Raw genomic sequence first — 20141 nt, 5'->3', positions numbered from 1 at the left:
AAGGTTGGACATACTAATTTAACTGTGAATCACTTTTTTGAATTCAAAATTTTGGATTATGTATATGAAAACTAATTTATTAAACCTTTGTACACAAAGATGGACAAACCTGTATAGCAAACTTATACGAAGAATGAAGTTACAAAAAAGTAAAAGTGTTATTAAAATCAATGCATGTAAATCACTTACAAAAATACCCCAAGTGGGATACAGCTGCTGCTCCTTGATTTTTCTCATTTGGTTGTCGGAGTTGAAATACGAATTTAAAATGGCTAGAATTTTTTCTTTTAAAAAGTGATATATTAAACTTATATACAGGATAATTAGCAAAACGTAGAAAGGGAAAACAATGTACAAAAGACATAAAAACTATCACTCTTGATGGACACTCACAATCCAAAAGTAGTATAAACCTTAACAAACGAGCTCTAAACCAGCTCATACTTACACATTTCCCCCCAAGATTTTATCAGTGAGAATAAAATATAATAAGCCAGCAAGCCCAGTCTTTCCATTCTTTAAAATAGGCCTGAGTTTAGGCCACAATTAAGCCTTGGACAGATTTTTAAACAATGCAAGGACAAATAGGAAAACAATTTTCTGTCCATTTAATACTAATTAACAGAACACGACATTACAGATAATTAAATAGCTCTTGGTGCTAAGGTCAGGCAGTTATGTAGGAGTCTTTTTGTTTTTCTGCTGGTTTCGCGGTGAGTTCTTTAACAAGTTTCTTATCCTGAGGTACATTCCAGTAGATTCTGCCATATTCTCAAATTCGAATGGCGTTATTCCAGTTGCAAACTTGCTCATGTCTGGTATAGGACTATGAGTTTTAGTGGTTGTTGAAGGACTGGTGTCTACATGGAGCTTCTGGCTGCCCCCATTCCTAATGTCACAGTTTGACACAACACTGCCATTATCAAGAAAAGCACCTTTAGGATCTTCCTGAGCAGATTCTTCCTTTTCCTTCTGACAAAGCAATGTAGGCTCAGAATCTGGACTCAAGGACTCATGTTCAACCTCCATTTTCTCTGCACAAGTATCTGGTACCTCAGGCTCATCTGGCATCTGCTTTTCAGATGTTTTTCCCTCTGGGAAAGGGAGGTCTAGCTCGTTTGGACACGGTGAAGAGGCAACTGAGTTCCCAGTTAGAGGTGTGTCGACAGGAACATCAGAATCACTGTTTCCGCTCTCGGCCTGCTCAAGGGCTGCCCATATCCGCCTCTGCTGCTCTTCGAGTTCCTCCAGAGTCAGTGCATCTTCGTCCACTGCGGCAGAGGCTGTTTTGGTCTGGGGTGAGTCACTGGGTGTCAGTGGTGGGGTGCCCTTGGGGAGCGGAGGAGTGAAGATGGGTGGAGGAGTTCCCCGCGGTAGTGGAGGAGGTGTGCCAGGGGGCAGTGGCGGCTGAAACCGAAAACCTTTGCTGCTCGGGGAACTATGCGGTACCTCTGCATCTGAAATAAGTTAATAAGATACTTTAAGTTCTCGCAGAATTTGGTTTTACTAACATTTTTTATTCGAGTCAGATGGATCCAGAGATTCAATGACCATAAAATAACTGGCTCGAGAGGGGCAAACTGGATCCTCAGCAACCATGACTGCCACCTAATGTTCTCAATCCACCTGACAGAACACCTGCAGGAGGAGCTTGGGGACCTGTGGTGACAGGAACCTTAAGCACCCACCCTGGGAAACCCATTTGCATGCTGTGTATATCGACAGAGTGAGGAGAGAGCAAGCATGGCGTGCAGATATAGGGTAGTTTCTAGTAATTGCTGGAACTGAAGGGCTGGGTCTGTGGAAGAACACAGTAGGGCCTCTGGCTGGATTGCCAAGTGGGTGGAGGCAGAAGAAGAGGAAGCTGAGGAGAAAGGGCAGGGTTCCCAGCCTATTCCCCAATTCTGTACCTCTAGTCTAGATTGCATGTTTGAACTGTGGGTTCATGTAGCTCTGAAAAGACCTGAGAAGTGCTGCACTCTGGGAACACAGCTGTGTCTGGCACAACTGTTTTTGGGGCTAGGGGGAATTGCTCATTTTCTGAATTTCATAGGTATGTGACAAAGGCTGTAATATTTCTCTTTCCTATAACTCTTTCACCCTGTTAGAAGTGAAACTGGATATTGAGTAAGGCTGTGGGTGCTCAAAGTCCAGGCTATGAACTCTACTCAGTATCAACTCCTGTGGCTGAAACTAAGCAAAGTAAAAAATTTGGGGAAATGGTTTGGGGTCTGACTTTGGATTTTGAAGTCACTCATGCAAAATAACTCCATTTTGGACTTTAATTCCTTTGGACTTTAAAGGGATTTAATTTATGATCTTTCAATTCTCCCTGGCAACTTTGCAAATGGGCAGGGAGGGAGGATTCATATTCAAATCTGGGGCAGTTTATATTGCTGGCATCTTATTATTAGCATATTTGAAAGCATCTTATCTTCATGTTGCCATTCAATCTCACTTTAGAACATCTGACATGTCATACAGGACCAAAGTAGCTGGGCACAATTTGGACTGGGAAATTGTTACAAAAAACGGATTTTCTGTCTTAGATTCAGAATGGCCTTGGAGTTTTTCCAATTAACACGAAGTTCTGATCCACACCAGAGCCTTCTGGGGGCAAAATCTGAGCTACTCATCAGCAGTCCTAAGGGGCAGCCCAAAGAAAGAGTGGCAGGTACTGGCTGAAGGGGGACTCAGAAGGTGAAAGCATGACTGTCCTGACCAAGGATCTGCTGAAAGGACTGTCCCAATCCTGGCTAACCACAGACTCCATGGTTAAGCCCAGAGGGTAAAGAGAACAAAAAGCGAGAGAAGACCAGAGGGCTTCAAGGCCTTTGTTCCACTTGGATTTTCAGGGCATAGATTTTCCCCATGGTCTCCTTTCCTGGGCAGAAGGAGCGACTTACTGAGCTAATACAGCTGGAGGAATAACCAGGAAAGCTTGCTACAGCTCTGCCCTTCTTTCCATTGCTTGTCTCAGAGCACTGACCCTATCTGAGGCGCCAGTTTCAACCAAAGACTGCTGGGTCTGGGTGGGTTGATCTGCCCAGCTCAGGAACTTGGTTAACCGACCCAAGTGGCCCTTGCAACAAGCTATGTCTTCCAACTCAGCTTATATCAGTAATAGTGGCGATGCTCTGATCACCAAGGATAAAGTAAAATGTTCACTATATAGTTCTGGAATGCAGGGACAAACATATCATCCTATCTTCTCAATGAAATAAAAACCACGGGATAAAACCTACCTGAGTCGAGCTCCATGTCGGCAGGCGAGGCTGCCGAGCTGCCTTCCCTCTTGTGCTTCTTGGGACTGCCAGGACTAGACTGAAACGAAGACCGCTTGCTGCCAGACCTCACACTCGGCTAGTGGAGAGGCCAAACCAAACACTCATTAGATGGGGCACATAAAGAATTCACCTCCACCTGCCACTTAAACATGAGGTAGAAAACCACTCTGGCGTGAAGTCTAGGCAATGGATGAATGCAGCCACCTCTTTCGACTCATCAGAAAACACAGTGCTTTACATACAAAGCAAGAAAAAGCATACGATGCTAATGAGTTTCAAATTCCCAAAGACACACGCCATACATTTTTATAAACCACACCCTGAAAATCTATTTACCGCTTGGAAGTTAGATGTTAGGTAATTGGCAAACACGTCCTTCTGCTGACATGCCTGCATTGGTATGGAACCAAACATCCTCCACTCCTAATGATGGAAAGAGACGGAAAAAACACATCTGTATTTGGAAAATGTCATACTGTGAGATTTGTTCAAAGGAAGTATGTAGAGGTCTTTAATTACGTTTCTGCTTCATATGGCACTTTCCATTTTTTGTGAATTACTGAAAATACTGGTGCATTGAAGGAAAAAAAAAAAAACCCAGCTCTGCCTGCAGAATGATCAGGACTGAATAAAAAACAATTTGACAAAATCACTTGCCTCAAAAAGGTTCTCCCTATTACAAGGAGAGGCTCTAGGCAGGAAGGACAGGGACTTTCTTTTGGCCCACCTGGCTGTCTCCTTCCCATGATGCACTCGCCCTGCTAACTGTTCAGGGCTCCTTTCTCCTGACCCATTCACTCATGCTGAGTTTCCCACCTTCTGTTCTTTCCCTTTCAAACTGAGTACTCATCTTTAAGGTTTCACATCACTTGTTTCTCATCTCCAATAACACTTTCAACAGTGCATCTTAAGAAGGATCACTTTGGGCTCTAGTGCAACTCACAGACTCCAGGGTCAAGTCAGGCAAGTCTAAACGTGGTACTCAGGAATACGCATTTCCAAGGAGCTCCCCAAGGGGACTCTCAGTAGGCTGGCACTTGGACCCACTTGCAGAGGCACTGGTGATTTGTTCATGCAATTTAGCCCTTAATTAATTACACACTTGTCTTTGTATCTATTTATTAGACTCTAAATTCAGACCTTTTGCTTCTTCTCTACTGCCCAGTTCCTAAGAACACCTTGAATGCATTTTGTATTAAAATACCACTACACCATCATAATAGTTAGCTGTTGAATCTTGAAATGTAAGAGCTGGAAAAGAGTCAGTGTAGAAAAACATTCTCATATAGGGCAAGAAATTTTATGTTGAAGGGGAAGAAAGAATGAGAAAAGAAGTTAACAGTATACTTAGATTTGCTAAGGCAGAAATTTACTTCCCAAGTAATTCTGTAAAACTTAAAATACTACCTCAGAACCATCCTGTATTTAAAAAAAATCTTTCAATTTTGGAATAGTTTTAGATTTATAGAATCTAGCCATTCTATTTTAGCTCCTTTTCTTAGGGCATAAAATCAGAAAAAAATGTGGATTTTTGTTTTTTAATGAACACGAGATTTCACCTAAAAGTCTAGTCAACTGAAGGGAAGTAAAAAAGTTAAACACATAAGTAACACATATATTTCCTTAAGTAAAAGTAACAGATACATAAGCTAACATTATGAACCATCTTTAACAAAATACTGTCACACCTCAAAAGAACAAAAAAAACCCAATATACTTACATCTGGAATTCCTCTGGGAGTAGATGTATTAAAACCTGGATAGTTTACCAATTTTGAGAGATCATAAGTGATGCTTTTATTCTGTTGTACTCCAGCTTCTGTTTCCCCAGGAGCACCATCTATTACAATCAAAAGAAACCAATATTGCTAGAAGCCAATATAAATCTTTCTCTTTATATTGGAAGTAGACCTGGAAAGTGCTTACATTCACAGCAACATAATTAATTGTAATTTTTCTGAACCATGAGATTAGAATTCTCAAACAACATGAGATAAGTATTTAAGATCTTGGAAACTTTGGTTCTTCCAAGGGTTGCTTGAAAGTCTGTTTTGTACTGCTCTTAATGATTTATGCCTGATGCTCTACCGTGATGTTTTTATTTAATAAGCATTTATGTAATACTTGTGCACTGGATAGTATTTTAAACAGTTTACAAATATTAACTTGGTTCATCTTCACAATAACCCTAAAAGGTACATACTCATTAAAAGTACAGGTAAGAAAAGGATACATGGAAAACACTATTATTTTGAAAACTACTAAATAAATCATGCATTTATTTCTCCAGTCCTATGTCTATAAACCTAAGGTAATCAAAGGGTTTATGAGGAGAAGTACTGAGGATATGTAACCACTTTGCAACCCTCATTTTAACAAGTATCACCAACAGCTGATTCCATCACAATTCACAGTAAATGAACAGGGACAGAGGGACATGCTAAAATAACACCATGGGACTGTATCAGCAAAATCTCAGGCAGTATAAAGGATAAAATACACAGTTTTGTTAAAAACAGTGAAGAGAAAACCTATGGTTAAAAGAGACTGAAGAGACTCTTAATCATCCACAATTTTCTGTCCAAAGAATCCCTATTTAGACAAACTAGAAAAGAAAGAGAAAAAACAGAAAAACAAGCACCTGCAGAAAGTAGAAATAGTAACTTGAATGTTAGCATGACTTGGGGATTTAGCAAAAGGACAGTGCTAAATTTCTTGGGTACTATTTGAGAAGAGGAGGCTTGGTGAAGTTTAGGAAGTATTTTTATTTTTAATTACCAAATATACAGAAACATTTTTATTTTTAAAAGATTTAGAGCATTAGGGATGAACTAAAATCTTTAGCCCAATTCTCTTTCCCTTCTTAGGGAGTCACCACTGTTGAGTTTGCTTTATGTTGGTTCAGACCTTTTTTAATTCAAAAAAATGTACATGTTTATTTAATACCTACCACATTCTAGGCACTGTGCTACATGCTAGGGGATATATAGGTGTGGTGAACAAAACAGGTATGGTTTTAGCAATTACAAACCTGACAATCTAGTTGGGAAAACAGAAAAAAATATATAAAAACTGTGATAGGTATGAAGGAAATGGTACAGTGCTAAAGACCGGCAAGGCCAGTGTATGCACAAAGGAGAGACTTAATTAAGTGGCCAGGGAAAGTTTCTGTAAGTCTAACTCCTGAAATCTAGAGAGTTCTCGGTTAAGATCTTTTAAAAATAATTTTTAAATAAATAAGTCCTCCTCAGAGAAAACACTGTTTTTTATCCATGTGGGTTTTTTCTTTCTTTTTTTCTTAATTTAATATCAATGGCATCATAATATGTAAGTTAACCAACTTGTTTTTCACTTGGTTTTGCACACAGATTTTGCCATGTCAGCTCATACCGATTTGCTTCACTCTTTGAGTACCGCAGGCATTCCACAGCCGAGATATACCACGGTTTCCTTAGCCATTGTCTTTTAGGGCCTTAGTATTGTTTTCAATTTTGCACTATCATATTAGATGCTACAAAAATACACACACACACATTTCCTTGTACACGTGTGAATATTTTTCTAGAGTAGCCACAAGAGAATTCCAAATTAATAGAGGTTTTATGTATTCTAAATTTTATGGGTCTCCTGGCATTGATGGATTTATTTCTATTTTTCATTACTGAGAAAGGCAAGGGGCTTGTAAGAATTAGCTAGAGAGTTGATGCTTCGGTTTAGGTAGTCATTGAGCACATCCATATAACTATCCGATCATTCTCAATGAAGTGTTACTTTCTTCCTTGTAAAGCAAAGGAAGCATCATTACATGTTTGTTAACTCAGCAAACATACTAAATAAGCCAGCCATTCCTATTACACTTTATTGTGATTCTCTAATTTGAAAAAACACTTAAGCTGACTTATCTAACCTAACATACCATACCTTTTCCATCATAGAGTGCCAGCCCTGAATTCTCCAATTCGGCCTCTTTGAGCCACCCTGGTGGGTATCCAAGCTGGCGCATCCGATATATAAAAGGTGGAAGGCTTTTGTCCGTCACACCCAGTGCATCCTGAAGTTCCTCACTAATTAAAAATAAAAGGGAAAGAAAATACTGTATTCTTGTCTTGTTTAAATGAAAACACAAACTGTTCCTACATTTTAAAACAATCCTCTGTCTTAGGTCACAGAGCATGTGGCAAGGTGCCTAACAAGTACATAGTTAAGATTTCAATTAGTGTTTTGAATAAACTGATGTATATTATCTAGAGCTGGGCCAGTGTACACTTATATACTGATAATAATCCTAAAGACAGAGAGAATGTTCCAAATACTGGGGAAATAGAAATGGCATTCCACGGTAGAGTGACAGAGATACCTAATAACGCCTGGCTTGAATCGTCCAAATCTTTCTTCTACTTCTTCTGCATGGTATCGCTGCTGGAAATTCTGATTATTTGTCTCACCACAAGCATCCATATATTCCTTTCTCTTTTCACTTATCCTAGCAGCATTCCGAGGCTAAAATTGTAATGCATTTGAAAAGAATGGTATCAAGCAGTTTAGAAATACTTCAGAAACTAAATAAGTACTATTTTAGATGAGCAAACAGATTATTCTAGTTTTACTGTATTAGGAACAAGTATAAAAGAGAGGGTGGTGGTATTTGAGAAAAATAAGTAAGAGAAGCGGTCACTTTAATTTCTTACTACCTTAACATTATCATAACATAAAATCAAGTTTTTATAATAAGCTGTCTAAAAATTAACTCTCATAATGTTTCATTGATCTCAAATATAAAGCACTGTAATAATTTCTTTAAAATATCAATTTGAAAAGATTTCAAATTCAATGACTACAGGAAAGTAAACAGGAAGTTTCTTCCTATCACATGCCATAAATGTGTTGAAAACATTAGAAGTTCTGGTTCAAAGTTATTATTTTTTTATATGAGAAAAATTTACCATTGGGCAATCTTTCATTTGATGTTCTTCAGAACCACAATTGAAACAGTGAGGCTTTGGCCTATTTGGTCAAAAAAACAAAGATTTTCATAGTGTAAATGAAAAATATAAAAGCAAATCAATAATATTCTATATGATAGCAAAGTATATCAAAGTGACAAGAAAGCACGCAGATACCAGATTACTAACATCTGCAATAATGGGTATACTTTTACCTCCTGTACTTAGTGATTTAAACTCACAGTACTTTTAACCAAGTCTCTTAACCAAGAACCCTATGTGTTACCTCTGAGTTTTGTCAGTGGTTAGTAACAGAAGAACTGAGGCAAACAGAGTACACTTCCTTTAGGTAACTTGGAGAGGGACAGATGGTTATGAGACAGCAATCAAACTGACAGCAATAGTTACACCTCTCCACCCACCCAGGCACATTAGGTGTAAACCAATGAATTCCATAAACAGATGGCTGATTTAAACATTTAATATATGTGTATGTATTAAAATTCTAGCTTAATCTGCAATTTATTTATAGCAAGCCAGCAATAAAGAATATTAACTTTTCAAACTAAGAGTTTATGGTTTTGATTAAAAAAAGAAGAAAACAAAACAACTCCCCACAAACCTTTTTGCCTTTACTTGTATTTCTTGCCCTTCTAGAGAAACAATGTGGCTGAAGACTTGCTGGTACCTTTAGTGAATTTTATTAAGGAATAGTTATCATAAGTCTGTAAAATTTGGTAAATTTTTTTAAAGGTGAACTTAATGGCAAGATGCATAAAAGATCTTCATTCACTATGTAGGATACTTGGGTATTTCCCATCCTTCGGTAAGCTGAGGGTTTTCATTTAGTAGCGGTTGCCCCAATTTATCAAGGCAAAAATTAGTAAAATACAGGACACTTCCTACAACCTGCAGAAAACAAGTCAAAAAATATTGCTATTTAAGCAGAAAAAAGACATTGAATAATGTAAGACTATGATTAATTGTTTTAACAATTTGGCTTTGGATGAAATTACTAGAATATAATCAACTTCCTAGTTAAAGGAGCCAGATTTTGATGTGTAAAACTGCATCTCCGCTTTCTCCTGTCTCCTTGATCACCGAGTTTCTCTATTAGCTCATTACTATCAGCTGTACTCTCTCCAGACTTAAAAAATAAAAATTCCAATTTTCACATTCAATTCACCATTTCTTTGCTTCCCTTTGCAGCAAGACAATTCAGAAAAGTTGTCTATATTGTTTCCATTTCTTTTCCTTCCACTTGCTTTTCTTTTCCCTCCAGTTAAAATTTTTTCATACATAAAAGTAGAAAAAAATGCTGCAATGAACACCCATGTACTCTCTACCTAGATTCGACAATTGTTCATTGGTATTTTTACGCTCACACACACACTTTCTTTTTACCTAGCCATTTGAATAAAGTAACCACAACCACTGTCATCTTAGTCTAAGCTATTATTTTCTTTCATCTGAAATTATGACAGTAACTTCCTAACTGGCTCCCAGCTTCCACGCATAACCAGCTACAGCCTATTTTCATGATGCTTCACCCCTCAACACTTCAGTATGGGTCTTCTAAGAATGAAGAACATTCTCCTGCAACCACTGTCACACCTAAGAAAATTAATTCCCCCTTAGTATCATCTATATCCAATCTATATTCAGTTTTCCCTAAGTGTCCCAAAATATCTTTTACAGCTTCCCCCCCAACAAGTCAGGATTTAAGGTTCACACCTTGCATTTAAATGTTGTGTTAAGTCTCTTTTGATCTAGAACAGTCCCCCACTTTTTTCTTTAATTACACCGCCACTCTCTCTTGAACCTCTCCAGTAAGGGTTCTGTTCCTATCACTGCACTAAGCTACTTGACAGCAGAGGCACCCCCACCCCTCCTGCCCCTACCCCAGTAAGCCCCATGTGGCCAAATTCAACAAGCAGTTTCCAGTCTTTGTCACCTATCAGCAACAATCGACTCAGGTGATTCCTCCATACTTCCAGAAACAAAATCTTCTTTTGGCCTCTGGGACACCATTCTCTCGTTTTCTCCCTACCTTGCTGACCAATTCTTGGTCATCTTTGCTAGATCCTCCTCAGCTCTCCATCTTCTGTAAGGCTCAGTCCTTAGTCCTGCTCTCTACGTGCACTCTCTCCATGATTCATCCAGACCCATGGTATGAAATACAATTTATAAGCCAACAAGCATGCCCAGTTCTGACTCTAAGTCCGATCACATACATGCAGTTGCCAACTTGACAGCTCTCCCTGGACATGTAAGGGGAATCTCAAACTCACCTATTTGAAATTGAACTGGATTCCAATCCCCCTCCAAACCTGCTCTTCCCACCAGGCTTTCCCCCCCCAGACAAGGTAATGACATTCTTCCAGGTGCTCTGGCCAAAAACTTGTCATTCTGACTACACTCTCGCTTTCATGTCTACACATCCAATTCCTCAACACATCTGCTTAGCTCTACTTTCAAAGTATATCCAGGATCTCATCACTTCTCATCACCACCACTATACTCCAGACTAAGCTCCCATTTTCTCTCACCTGAGATTAACGTAAGAACTTCCTGATCAGTTTCCAGCTTCTACATGTAACCAGCTACAGGCACTTTTCCAACAGTTCTTTTACCAATTCAAGTCCTATCATGTCACATCTCTACTTAAAATCCTCACATGGTTTCCTATCTGACTCAGAGTAAAACCTAAGGTCCTCACCGTGGCCTGCAAGGCCATGTGAGGATGCAGATCACACACTCTGGAGTCACAAGGCCTGGACTCAAACTGTGGCTCTGCCACTGACTACCTAACAGACCCCTGGCAAGTCTGTCTGTTTCCTTGTTTGTAAAATGAGAATAAGACTAGTACCTTCCCGAGTAGCATCTCTAAAGAGCTTAGAACATAACCCAGGCATAGAGGGAGCAATGTGCTGGCTTGTGCCCCAGGGCTTTCCACTGACTTTGCCTACTCCCTGGAGAACTCTTCTCCCAAACTGGAGGCTCACTCCCTCAGTTTTTTCAGGTCTTAGCTCCAAAAGGCTGCTACTAACTTCTTATTATACAAACCAGTTACTAACTCCTTATGCTGCTATATTTTTCTCCAGAGTACTGCCTTCTCCCAGTAGGATATAATTCAATGAGAGGATGTAATTTCCTTTTCCCTTTTTTCTCATTGCCATGTCCCTGAAACCTAGCACAGCCCCTGGCACAAAGGTGCATAGTAAATATTTATTAGTACTTATTAAAGGACCAAATTAATAGGTACATGAAATCCCAAAACCTTAAGAGTTCAAAGGTAAATGAAAAGTTATCTAGTTCAAATTCAGACATCTTTTTTAAAGTGCCTTGACAGCAACTTGGTCTTCGATTTTTCTGGAAATGTGGAATTCACTTCTTTAAAATGAAATATACCATTTTTTCACATTTCTCATAGAAATCTCCACTTTCTAAAAGTTGTACTGAAAGGTCTCTTTGCAGCCAATCCAATGACTGGTCCTAGTTCTGTCACTTGGCACATAAGGTGATCTAAAATGAAACCTTTTACAAATAAGTTTTTATCACATTTGCAAAGATGTGACATCCCTCGTAAATCCCTTCAATAAGGCTGTGAGCATTTCATCATCCCAGCAGCCCCTTGTCTTTAAAATTAGTATTATCAATGGGGCGCAATACTCCATAAGCATAAAAACTAGTCTTCCTTTAAGAGAATCCATGATTATATTATCTTCTTAAAAAAAAAAAAAGATTAAGTTGCAAAATCACACCACCACATGGCACTGATACTGTTGAATTTTGCACAGGTACTGGATGACCTAAATGTGGGTTCATTCCTGCTAAGCTTCTTCTGTTTTTCATCCAGTGTTTGAGTCTGTCAACATTTCTAATTTCCTGTCTGCCATCTGTTATATTAGCTATTTTTCCGTCTCTGTTTCATCTACCTGTAAGCTCAATAAGCATGCTTTTCTACATCTTCATCCAAGGTTTTTGAATATAAAAACGAAGAGGTTGATCAGGACAAAAATGAAGTCCTCTAAAGTGTGTCTACTGTGTATGTAGTAGTTATTACAAAGCAAACTGTAACACTGATAGTCTGAAGTCTACACTGTTTTTAATGAAAGAATGTGATCATTTGATGACATATGACTGAATCACTTTATCATTTAAATGCCACCCAAATGACATAGGCTAGGAAACATGTATCTGCAGAATTCAAAACTAAAATGCCCAATCTTACACTAAAAGCTTCTTTGTTGTTTTGAACGGCACAGGATTCTTCTGTGCTACGGTCTTCTTCTAGCACAACACTGGATGGCTAATACAAAGAAAAATACACGTGTTACAAACAGAAACAGTCTACTGATTTCAAACAACTTTAAATTTCAAATATTAGGAATTTGAATATACCCCTTGATTTTCTAGTATATAACCATTCAGCTACATAAGGTTTTGAATACATAACTGTCATAATTGGGGTGAACTTACAAGTTAGGAATGTTTATGAAAGTAATTTCACAAGTGGGAAAACTAAAAAAGATACAAAAGCATCATCTGAGGTATTAGCATACATTATAACTTTGTGTTGATGAGTATTAATTATGGAACTACCAGGCTTAAACTGGCAAGGCAGACTTTATCTTGAAATCAGATAACCAGAAAGATCTTAAAATTTATAATTTTATATTACTGGTCAATATTGACAATAAAACTCTCATAGACCTCAAGCCACTACAAAATTCTGGAGTGTTTCTTGGATCAAATATTAAATATTTGGGATGGTTTTTATGTTAAAATGCATTCTGTTTCTTAAACCTTTAAATATTGTATATGGTAGGTGAAACCTAAAAGTGATAAAACCTTTAATTGATCAGAATACTCCATTCTCCAAACTCAGGATTAATAGCTAAAGATACTTGTGAGACTCTATTTATCTTTTTAAAGAAAAAAGCCCAGAAATTACAATTTTGATTTTTTAAACATAAATTCATGCTCTAATATTCATAGTGATATTTCATATCTCTGGGCATGGTATTGATTTCTTTAGAACACATATAAAGAAAAAAAAAGGATGGCACATGAACCTACTGGTTTTAGATAAAGAGAATCCATCTTTTATAAACTCCAGAAATATGAATTTTTACACCCCTCACCACTTAAAAGTAATTTTCTGCCAAAATCATGTGTCCAAGTTAGGGTATGGAAAAGAAATGGCCTTTAATTTTGAGAGTAGTCAAGTCTGAATGTAACTCCCCCAAGAAAAGTAGCCATAATCCAAAAGAAAGCCCAGTGGTTGTACAGGTCAGACTGCAGAGAAAGAAACCTGGCTGAATAGATAATCTGAATCACTTTGGTTTTGATCCAAGAGGATCCCCGCAGCCTAGTAGCTGAAAGTGAAAGGCACAATTTACTAATCTTAAAGTCTCTTAAGTTTGAAATACCTGGGGCAAAAGATTAAAGGAAGTCCTTTCCACATCATTTTTCTGCTGTTCCTCAAATCTTTTCACTAAATTTGATACAAATTCCTCTATTTCTTGATGATATTGCCTGCATAAGAGGACAAAATGGTCAGAACCCAAACACTGCATCAATTGAAGTCTTATGCATTATTAGATGTCATGCCTAAGTTTTGTTATTTTTGTTCTTCAGAGGTTTATCAAATTGCTGACTCTGTAACACTCGGAATCTATTCCTTAGGAAAAAATACACATTGTTGCCAAGTTAATAAAATGATTGTAATAACCTACTACAGTGCTTGGCATATATAACAGTTGGCAAACATTTGCACTAATAACTAACTTTCATTTATAAATTTTACATATTTAATTCTTGAATACATAAAGCATTTTAATGGATTTGAAATCCAAAAAAAGCAAAAGGGTTACATAATGAAAAGCTTCCTTTCTACCCTGTCTCCTAGCCACTTATTTCTGCAACACAAAGTCAGCCAATGCACTGCTTTTCGGTATCCTCCTCCCTCCCAGAGACTCTACGCGTATATAAGGAAGTACCTATATAAACATTAAACTGGAAAAAAAATTAAACCAAGTTGCAGTGTGAGAACAACTACTGAGGTCTACTTTCTCCAGCTCTTCCAGGTTAAGAACCACATTCACCAAACATTCTTTAATGCTCAGTTTGGGACGTGCCAAAGGAGACCAGGGTAGGCTGCAGTTGGGCAGCCAACTTCCTCTTCACAGACTTGATCCTTCAAGTCTCTTTAGGTCTGACATTCTATGATTTCTGCAGGCAAATTACCAGGTGAATGGTGCACAAATTAGACTGCCATGAGCTAGAGTAGATGCAGATTTTTTTTTGTTGCCCTGCACCGAGTAGATGCCGAGCTTAATCTGATCGTGACCACAGTGCTGCCCAGCACCTTGCTGCTGCTGCTCTCCCCACTGCGCCCCCCCACCCCTCAGAGCCTCAAGATCCACCTGTGCTCAGATAAAGTACGGAATGGGCCTGCCACCCAGGTTACATTCTATGTATGGGTCTCTTTACCTACTTCACCTTGCTCAGCATATAAAATGATATCATCAAGTGACTCAGGTGGGGGCAGGCAACGATCTGAAATGTCTATGACCAGGCTCTAAGGAAGGGCCAGAGCAAAGCTTCAAATCATTTCAGAACATTTTAGCAAGCACTACAGGAATGCACTGAGTTATCCTAAAACCAAACATGCTGGAAGGCTTGCAAAGGTCTGGTTTCAATAATAAAAAAGAAAAATCTTGTGGGTAAGCTCTGAAGATAGCCAACAAAGTAATACCTACAAACAGTAGACTTACAGAAGACACCATTTGATAAACACATTAACTCATTATATTTAGCAAAAAGAAAATGACTTACTTTGAAATAACATTGTTCATAAATAGAATCTGTAGTAAAGGTCCATCTAACTTAGTATTGTTCATCAATATTCCACTAAAACAGAAATTAAAACATATTCTTAGAATATATTAAAGCAAAACTTGTATATGCATATATCAACATATAACTTTGGTAATTCTTCAGTACCAAAGATTATACAGTATTTTATAAATAAGATCAAGAGCCACCAAGAACTCCAGCTTTCTCAGAAAAATCTGAGTTTTCACCAATATTACCTACTTAAGTTTTATACAGAGGTATCCCTTAAGAAAGATATTTTTTTAAATGTCACAAAAAATTAAAAACCAAAAGATTTCTTTACCTAATGGGTACTGTCTTTACAAATTGGGGTGAGGGAAGGTCTGGATAAACCAGCAGGTTACAAGAATCTATTTCTGAAAGAAGCCGGGTGAATATGGCTTGGAAATATATAGGAAAATGAAACACTTCATAAAGAAATGGATAGACTCTTGGACAGCAGAACACATCCCATTATCCCAAGTACAAGATTCTAAACTAGAGATCTAAAAAGTATACTGTTTCTGGATTTGACTTTCAAATACTGCAAAACACAGACCAAAATGCAGCCTAGAGAGCTGCTAGAGTCTTTTGGTACCCTGGAGCCACCTGAGTTTGATTCCTCTTCTTCTCACCTGCCTCCTACCCTCTACCTGTCCAGCATGTGAAATAAATCAGTCTGTATTTGGAACTGCTCACATAAAGTAAAGAAATAAAACATGAAGAGGTTTAGAGATTTGTTTCAATTTGTGCAAACTTAAGTTTTAAAAAATACATCATGTTTTTAAAAACGCATGCAAAAGTCTTGATTGGAATCTAGTACGAACAATTAGCTAAAAAGAAATTCAGGTAGGGAAATCTGAATACAGACGGGGCTGGGAATGTTATTAAGGAAATCATGCCACTTGTGACAATGGTGGTGTGGCTATGCATGAAAAACTATTTTGCTTTAAAATTACATTCTGAAATATTTGGACTAAAATGTGTATATGGAATTGGAGGAAGGAAATACACCAAAATATTAATTGGTAAATCTAAGTGAGGAAAATATGGATTTTAACTATACTGTTCTTTCTACTTTCTGTATGTTTGCAATTTCTCATAAAAGGAAAAAAATACAGTTTACTGGACAAAAGAGAAACTTTTGATCATGACAGTTTAAAAATTAGATTTAAACTAAATTATCTAAATGATTTTATTTCTTTTTGTTCCTGGGTTTTCTGTGGAATGCTTTATCAGCCTAACAATATTGAGGGCACTAATTTTACAAATAATTAATAATTTATTCCATTTTTATGATACTAATACTTGCTTCTTGTATACTGGCAAAGCCTACAATACTATACTCATTTGAACTCAGGCGATTACAACCCCTTTGAAATAAATATTTAATGTTTAAATTATCAACTCTATTAGATGACATGTGCCTATCTAGATATTTTTAAATATGTAAAAATTATGATTGTTATGAAATCCTACTTGTACTCGATATATTTAACATCTAACCAAAAATGAGTTTTAGATACACCAAGGATGCTCACACAGAGGAAGGGTGGTGCAGTATGGGAGGTATTGCTCACTCTTGGCATCCTTAGGTTCTATAACAGTATGGCTAAATTCTAAAAATTTAAACTTTTAGTCACCAGTGTAGCCAGTTACCACCAGCTGGTATAAGGGACAAAAAAGTGCATGTGAAACTTCATCATGGCACCCCCAAATTCTGAAAGCTTAGAAATACCATTCCACAATATTGTAGAGTGATCTGTTAATATAAATTTAGATTGTGATATCAGCATTTAATCTTGTTAAAACCAGACACCTGAATGCAAATCTACTCCCTGTACTTTTTTAAAGCCACACTACTCTCTCTTCTTCTAAAATGCTGTATCTTGCATTGTTTCTATTTAAAAATGCATTTTAATTGTGTAAATAAATCTTCAGCTAGAGTAATACTGTAACCTTAATTCTAACTTCCTAGAAATATCTGTTGAACAGGAACAACTGGGTTGACAACCTGCCTATTCTGAACACTACGTCAATTTTCTGCATGTTTCACAAATATTTTCACTCAATACGTCAGTTTGGAAGTTTAATGTAGTTATGAGAATTCAAATGTTACCCACACACACTAAAAATAAAGGGCCATTACTCTACTTTCTTCTGAGTACCTTGAATAAAAAACGATACAGAAATCCAACAATCCTTTTTACAAAGAAGCTGTAATTAAATATTAACGTCAGATTAAAAAATAAGCAATGGTGTAATTTCAAGATCTCCTACCTTGGTCGAATCAGAATGTTCAATTTTCTTTTTAGTTCCTGATGTTATTCCTTGTTAAGGAATTAAGCACTCATTAAACAGAATCATGAGTAACGTAAATTTAACTAACTCTCACTTGGGTGTCAGAATGTTATAAACATTAAAAGACCACAAATATTTGGAGGATGACACACTGAGCTCCCGTTTTGCTGCAGGGCTAGGAATTTAGACCCAAAAATTAAAATAGTTTTATCATTTCTCCCAATACATTCAAAGACGGGGTCAAGTCAAAACTAACAAGACTGAACATAAATGTTCTTCAAACAACAGTGTCCCATCAAGAGTTAAACAGCCATTCACTTAAGAAAAGTTTCCAAGCCAAAAGCATCATGATATGCGAGAAAGTAAATGCAGTGTAACAAACTGTTAATAACTTAAGAATCAAGGATGGAAATCTGTTTATTGTACAATCCTTTCAATCTGTATTTTAAATTTTTACGTTAAAAAATATAGAGGAAAAGGCATGCATAAAATATCAGACTTTGAAAATCTTTGAAGGTGATTTTCCAGCCGCTCTGAAGGGTCTTTTACACGTTTTAAAAGGAAAACTACTGGAACCAAAATTATCGTATATATAGTGAAAAAAGTCCTCTAAGAATGTAAATAAAAATACCAACAAAACTTGCTAGAAAGTCTGTAATCACGGAACTACTAGGCAAAAACGTCAACTTTTTTGGCGCGTTTTTCGTAAAGCTTTGCAATGCACCTTCAACACAGAAGCTATCTCCAAGTTGAACATCAGAATGAATCCCCAATCTTCATCAAGCAATTAACCAATTCTCTACGCATGCCTCGAATCCTTAAGGCCCCCAACCCTACATCTTAAGACCACTAGCTTTTGCTCCGCCATAAAAAGAAATAAACGCCACGATCTACGTATCCGGTATCTCCTAACACATAACATGATTGCATCAACTTTGGCTTGGCTGAAAAAAATGAAATCGGAAAACGACTCCAAAGAGGGGAGACAAGTGGTGACCAGTCTGCAATCTAACATTTGAAAGAATCTGAAATAATCCTAAAAACCGGCCTCAGTTTGGGGGACGAAAGGAGCCAATTTAGTTCTGGATACCGATCCCAGAAGCAGGGAGAGGTTAGCGCCGAGGCCCGGGGGACATCTGACGCAGCGCGAACCCTAGATTCTCAGCCCGCTTGCGGTACAGGGCGAAAGAAATTACTTAGAATTCTGGCCCTCTAGGAATTTCCGCCCGCGCCCTCCCAGGCAGGGATCCACCAAACGTCCCAGTGACAGGGCCCAGCGAGCGGGAAGGATATTCTCGGCGCGGAGCTGATCGATGGTTTCCTCGCACTGCCGGAGCCGCTCCCGCAGTTCCGCATCGGCAACCCCATTCTCGTCCTCCTCGCCGCCGCCGTGGTCCTTGAAGCGGGTGTGAATGGGCTTCAGAATCGACTCCTCTGGGTGGTCAAACGCCTCGAAAAGCTCTAGGTCACCAAAATCTACCTCTGCCGCCATTTTGGGCTGTGGGAAAAATTCGAGAAGAGGCGGAGCCGGCCACCGGGCCAGGGGCGAAGGTTGTAGGGCGGCACCGCTCTCTCGGTCCGGCAGCACTAAGCCATCCAGTAGAGTTTTCTCCAGACCTTAGGCCGCCCAAACTACACAAGGGGCATGCCAGTTTCGAGACTACGACTCCCAGAATGCAATGGCGACCCATACCCACTTCCTAGATCGCTCGGGAGCATGGCATGTTGGGAAATGTGGTTTCTAAGCGACTTTTAACTCATTGTTTGCATTGCATACTGGGATTGGTCCTTTCTAAAACAGCTGGTCTCGTTCAGAATGTGTTAAAACAATACGGATTATCCCTGCTATGCACCAAAGACAGAAAAATCAGAGCACGATGCTTGACCTTGCATAGATTCTGGGGAGCGTACTAAACAGCAAGAGAATAAGGAACTCGTTTTGCCACAGACTATCGGATCTTGGATAAGCTAGTTAAATGTATTGGGCTTGTTTCACTTTTTCATGAAAAACGGTCTTGGGTTTGCGATGGTTTCTCTCGTTCAGCCGCATTCGTTCAATAACATTTATCTAACCATGTTCAGTGTTCTAGGCACTGTTGTAGGACCTGAGGATGCCCACAGTGAGCAAAAGTAAATTCCTGCTCTTGTGGAGCCCGCAGTTCAGCAAAAGAAAAATGTGTCCCCACTCTTGGCTCGAGGTTGTTGATGGGTATTCATTAATGTGTGAAATAAAAACAAAGCTGTGGATATTTAACATAAACTTGACAATCTGCAGGAGTTACTGGGGCATTGTGGAAACGAGGTTTTAATTAAATTTGACAATCTGCAGGAGTTACTGGGGCATTGTGGAAATGAGGTTTTAATTATTAGTTTACCTAAAGTTGGTGGCTGACTGGAGGATGGAATTAAGAGCATCCTAGGCTGAAGAAACAGACGGAATTAAAGGGCATAGCAAGATGACCCTGGACCATTAGGCTAGTACTTCACAGATCACATTAGGGATCCTCTCTCCACCCCCAAAATTGGAAATTTCAACATTTTGAACAGGTTGTTTGTGACCCACAAATTTTCACTTTGATGATGCAGTCCTGATTGTACTATAGAAAAACAATTGGAGATGGAGCAAAAGTAAAATTTTAGGTCTAGTAGGTATTTTGTAGTCTACAAATGTTAGCTTGAATTAAGGTTGTGACAATAGCAGTGGAAAACATTTATAAGCAGGGGATAT

The 20141-nt window shown here is 38.3% G+C and overlaps 1 protein-coding gene and 1 non-coding gene across 3 annotated transcripts; both read right to left on the bottom strand.

Annotated features, from left to right (window-relative positions):
- Positions 1-56: 56 nt before the first annotated feature.
- ZCCHC8 (zinc finger CCHC-type containing 8) lies at positions 57-19086 on the bottom strand. Of its 2 annotated transcripts, XM_017649312.3 has the most exons (14): positions 18707-19086; positions 17393-17435; positions 15074-15148; positions 13666-13771; positions 12465-12542; positions 9036-9139; positions 8853-8918; positions 8231-8291; positions 7645-7787; positions 7209-7351; positions 5009-5127; positions 3624-3710; positions 3246-3363; positions 57-1457 (listed from the first exon to the last, which is right to left on the bottom strand). In XM_017649312.3, exons 1-14 carry the CDS (start codon positions 18903-18905, stop codon positions 676-678), a joined length of 2124 nt encoding a protein of 707 aa, XP_017504801.1. In that variant the 5' UTR covers positions 18906-19086; the 3' UTR covers positions 57-675. The 2 variants fall into 2 exon arrangements, with proteins under 2 accessions (XP_017504801.1, XP_073079649.1); XM_073223548.1 differs by lacking the exons at positions 8853-8918; positions 9036-9139; positions 15074-15148; positions 17393-17435; positions 18707-19086 and having other exon boundaries at positions 13666-13743.
- On the bottom strand, positions 14789-14923 carry LOC118971712 (small nucleolar RNA SNORA9). The gene has a single exon (XR_005060302.1). It is a non-coding gene; the product is annotated as a small nucleolar RNA SNORA9 (small nucleolar RNA).
- Positions 19087-20141: the final 1055 nt, after the last annotated feature.

The sequence above is a fragment of the Manis javanica genome, chromosome 15 (assembly GCF_040802235.1).
Source record: "Manis javanica isolate MJ-LG chromosome 15, MJ_LKY, whole genome shotgun sequence".
Classification (NCBI taxonomy): domain Eukaryota; kingdom Metazoa; phylum Chordata; class Mammalia; order Pholidota; family Manidae; genus Manis; species Manis javanica.
This window is presented reverse-complemented; position numbering and strand designations above follow the sequence as displayed.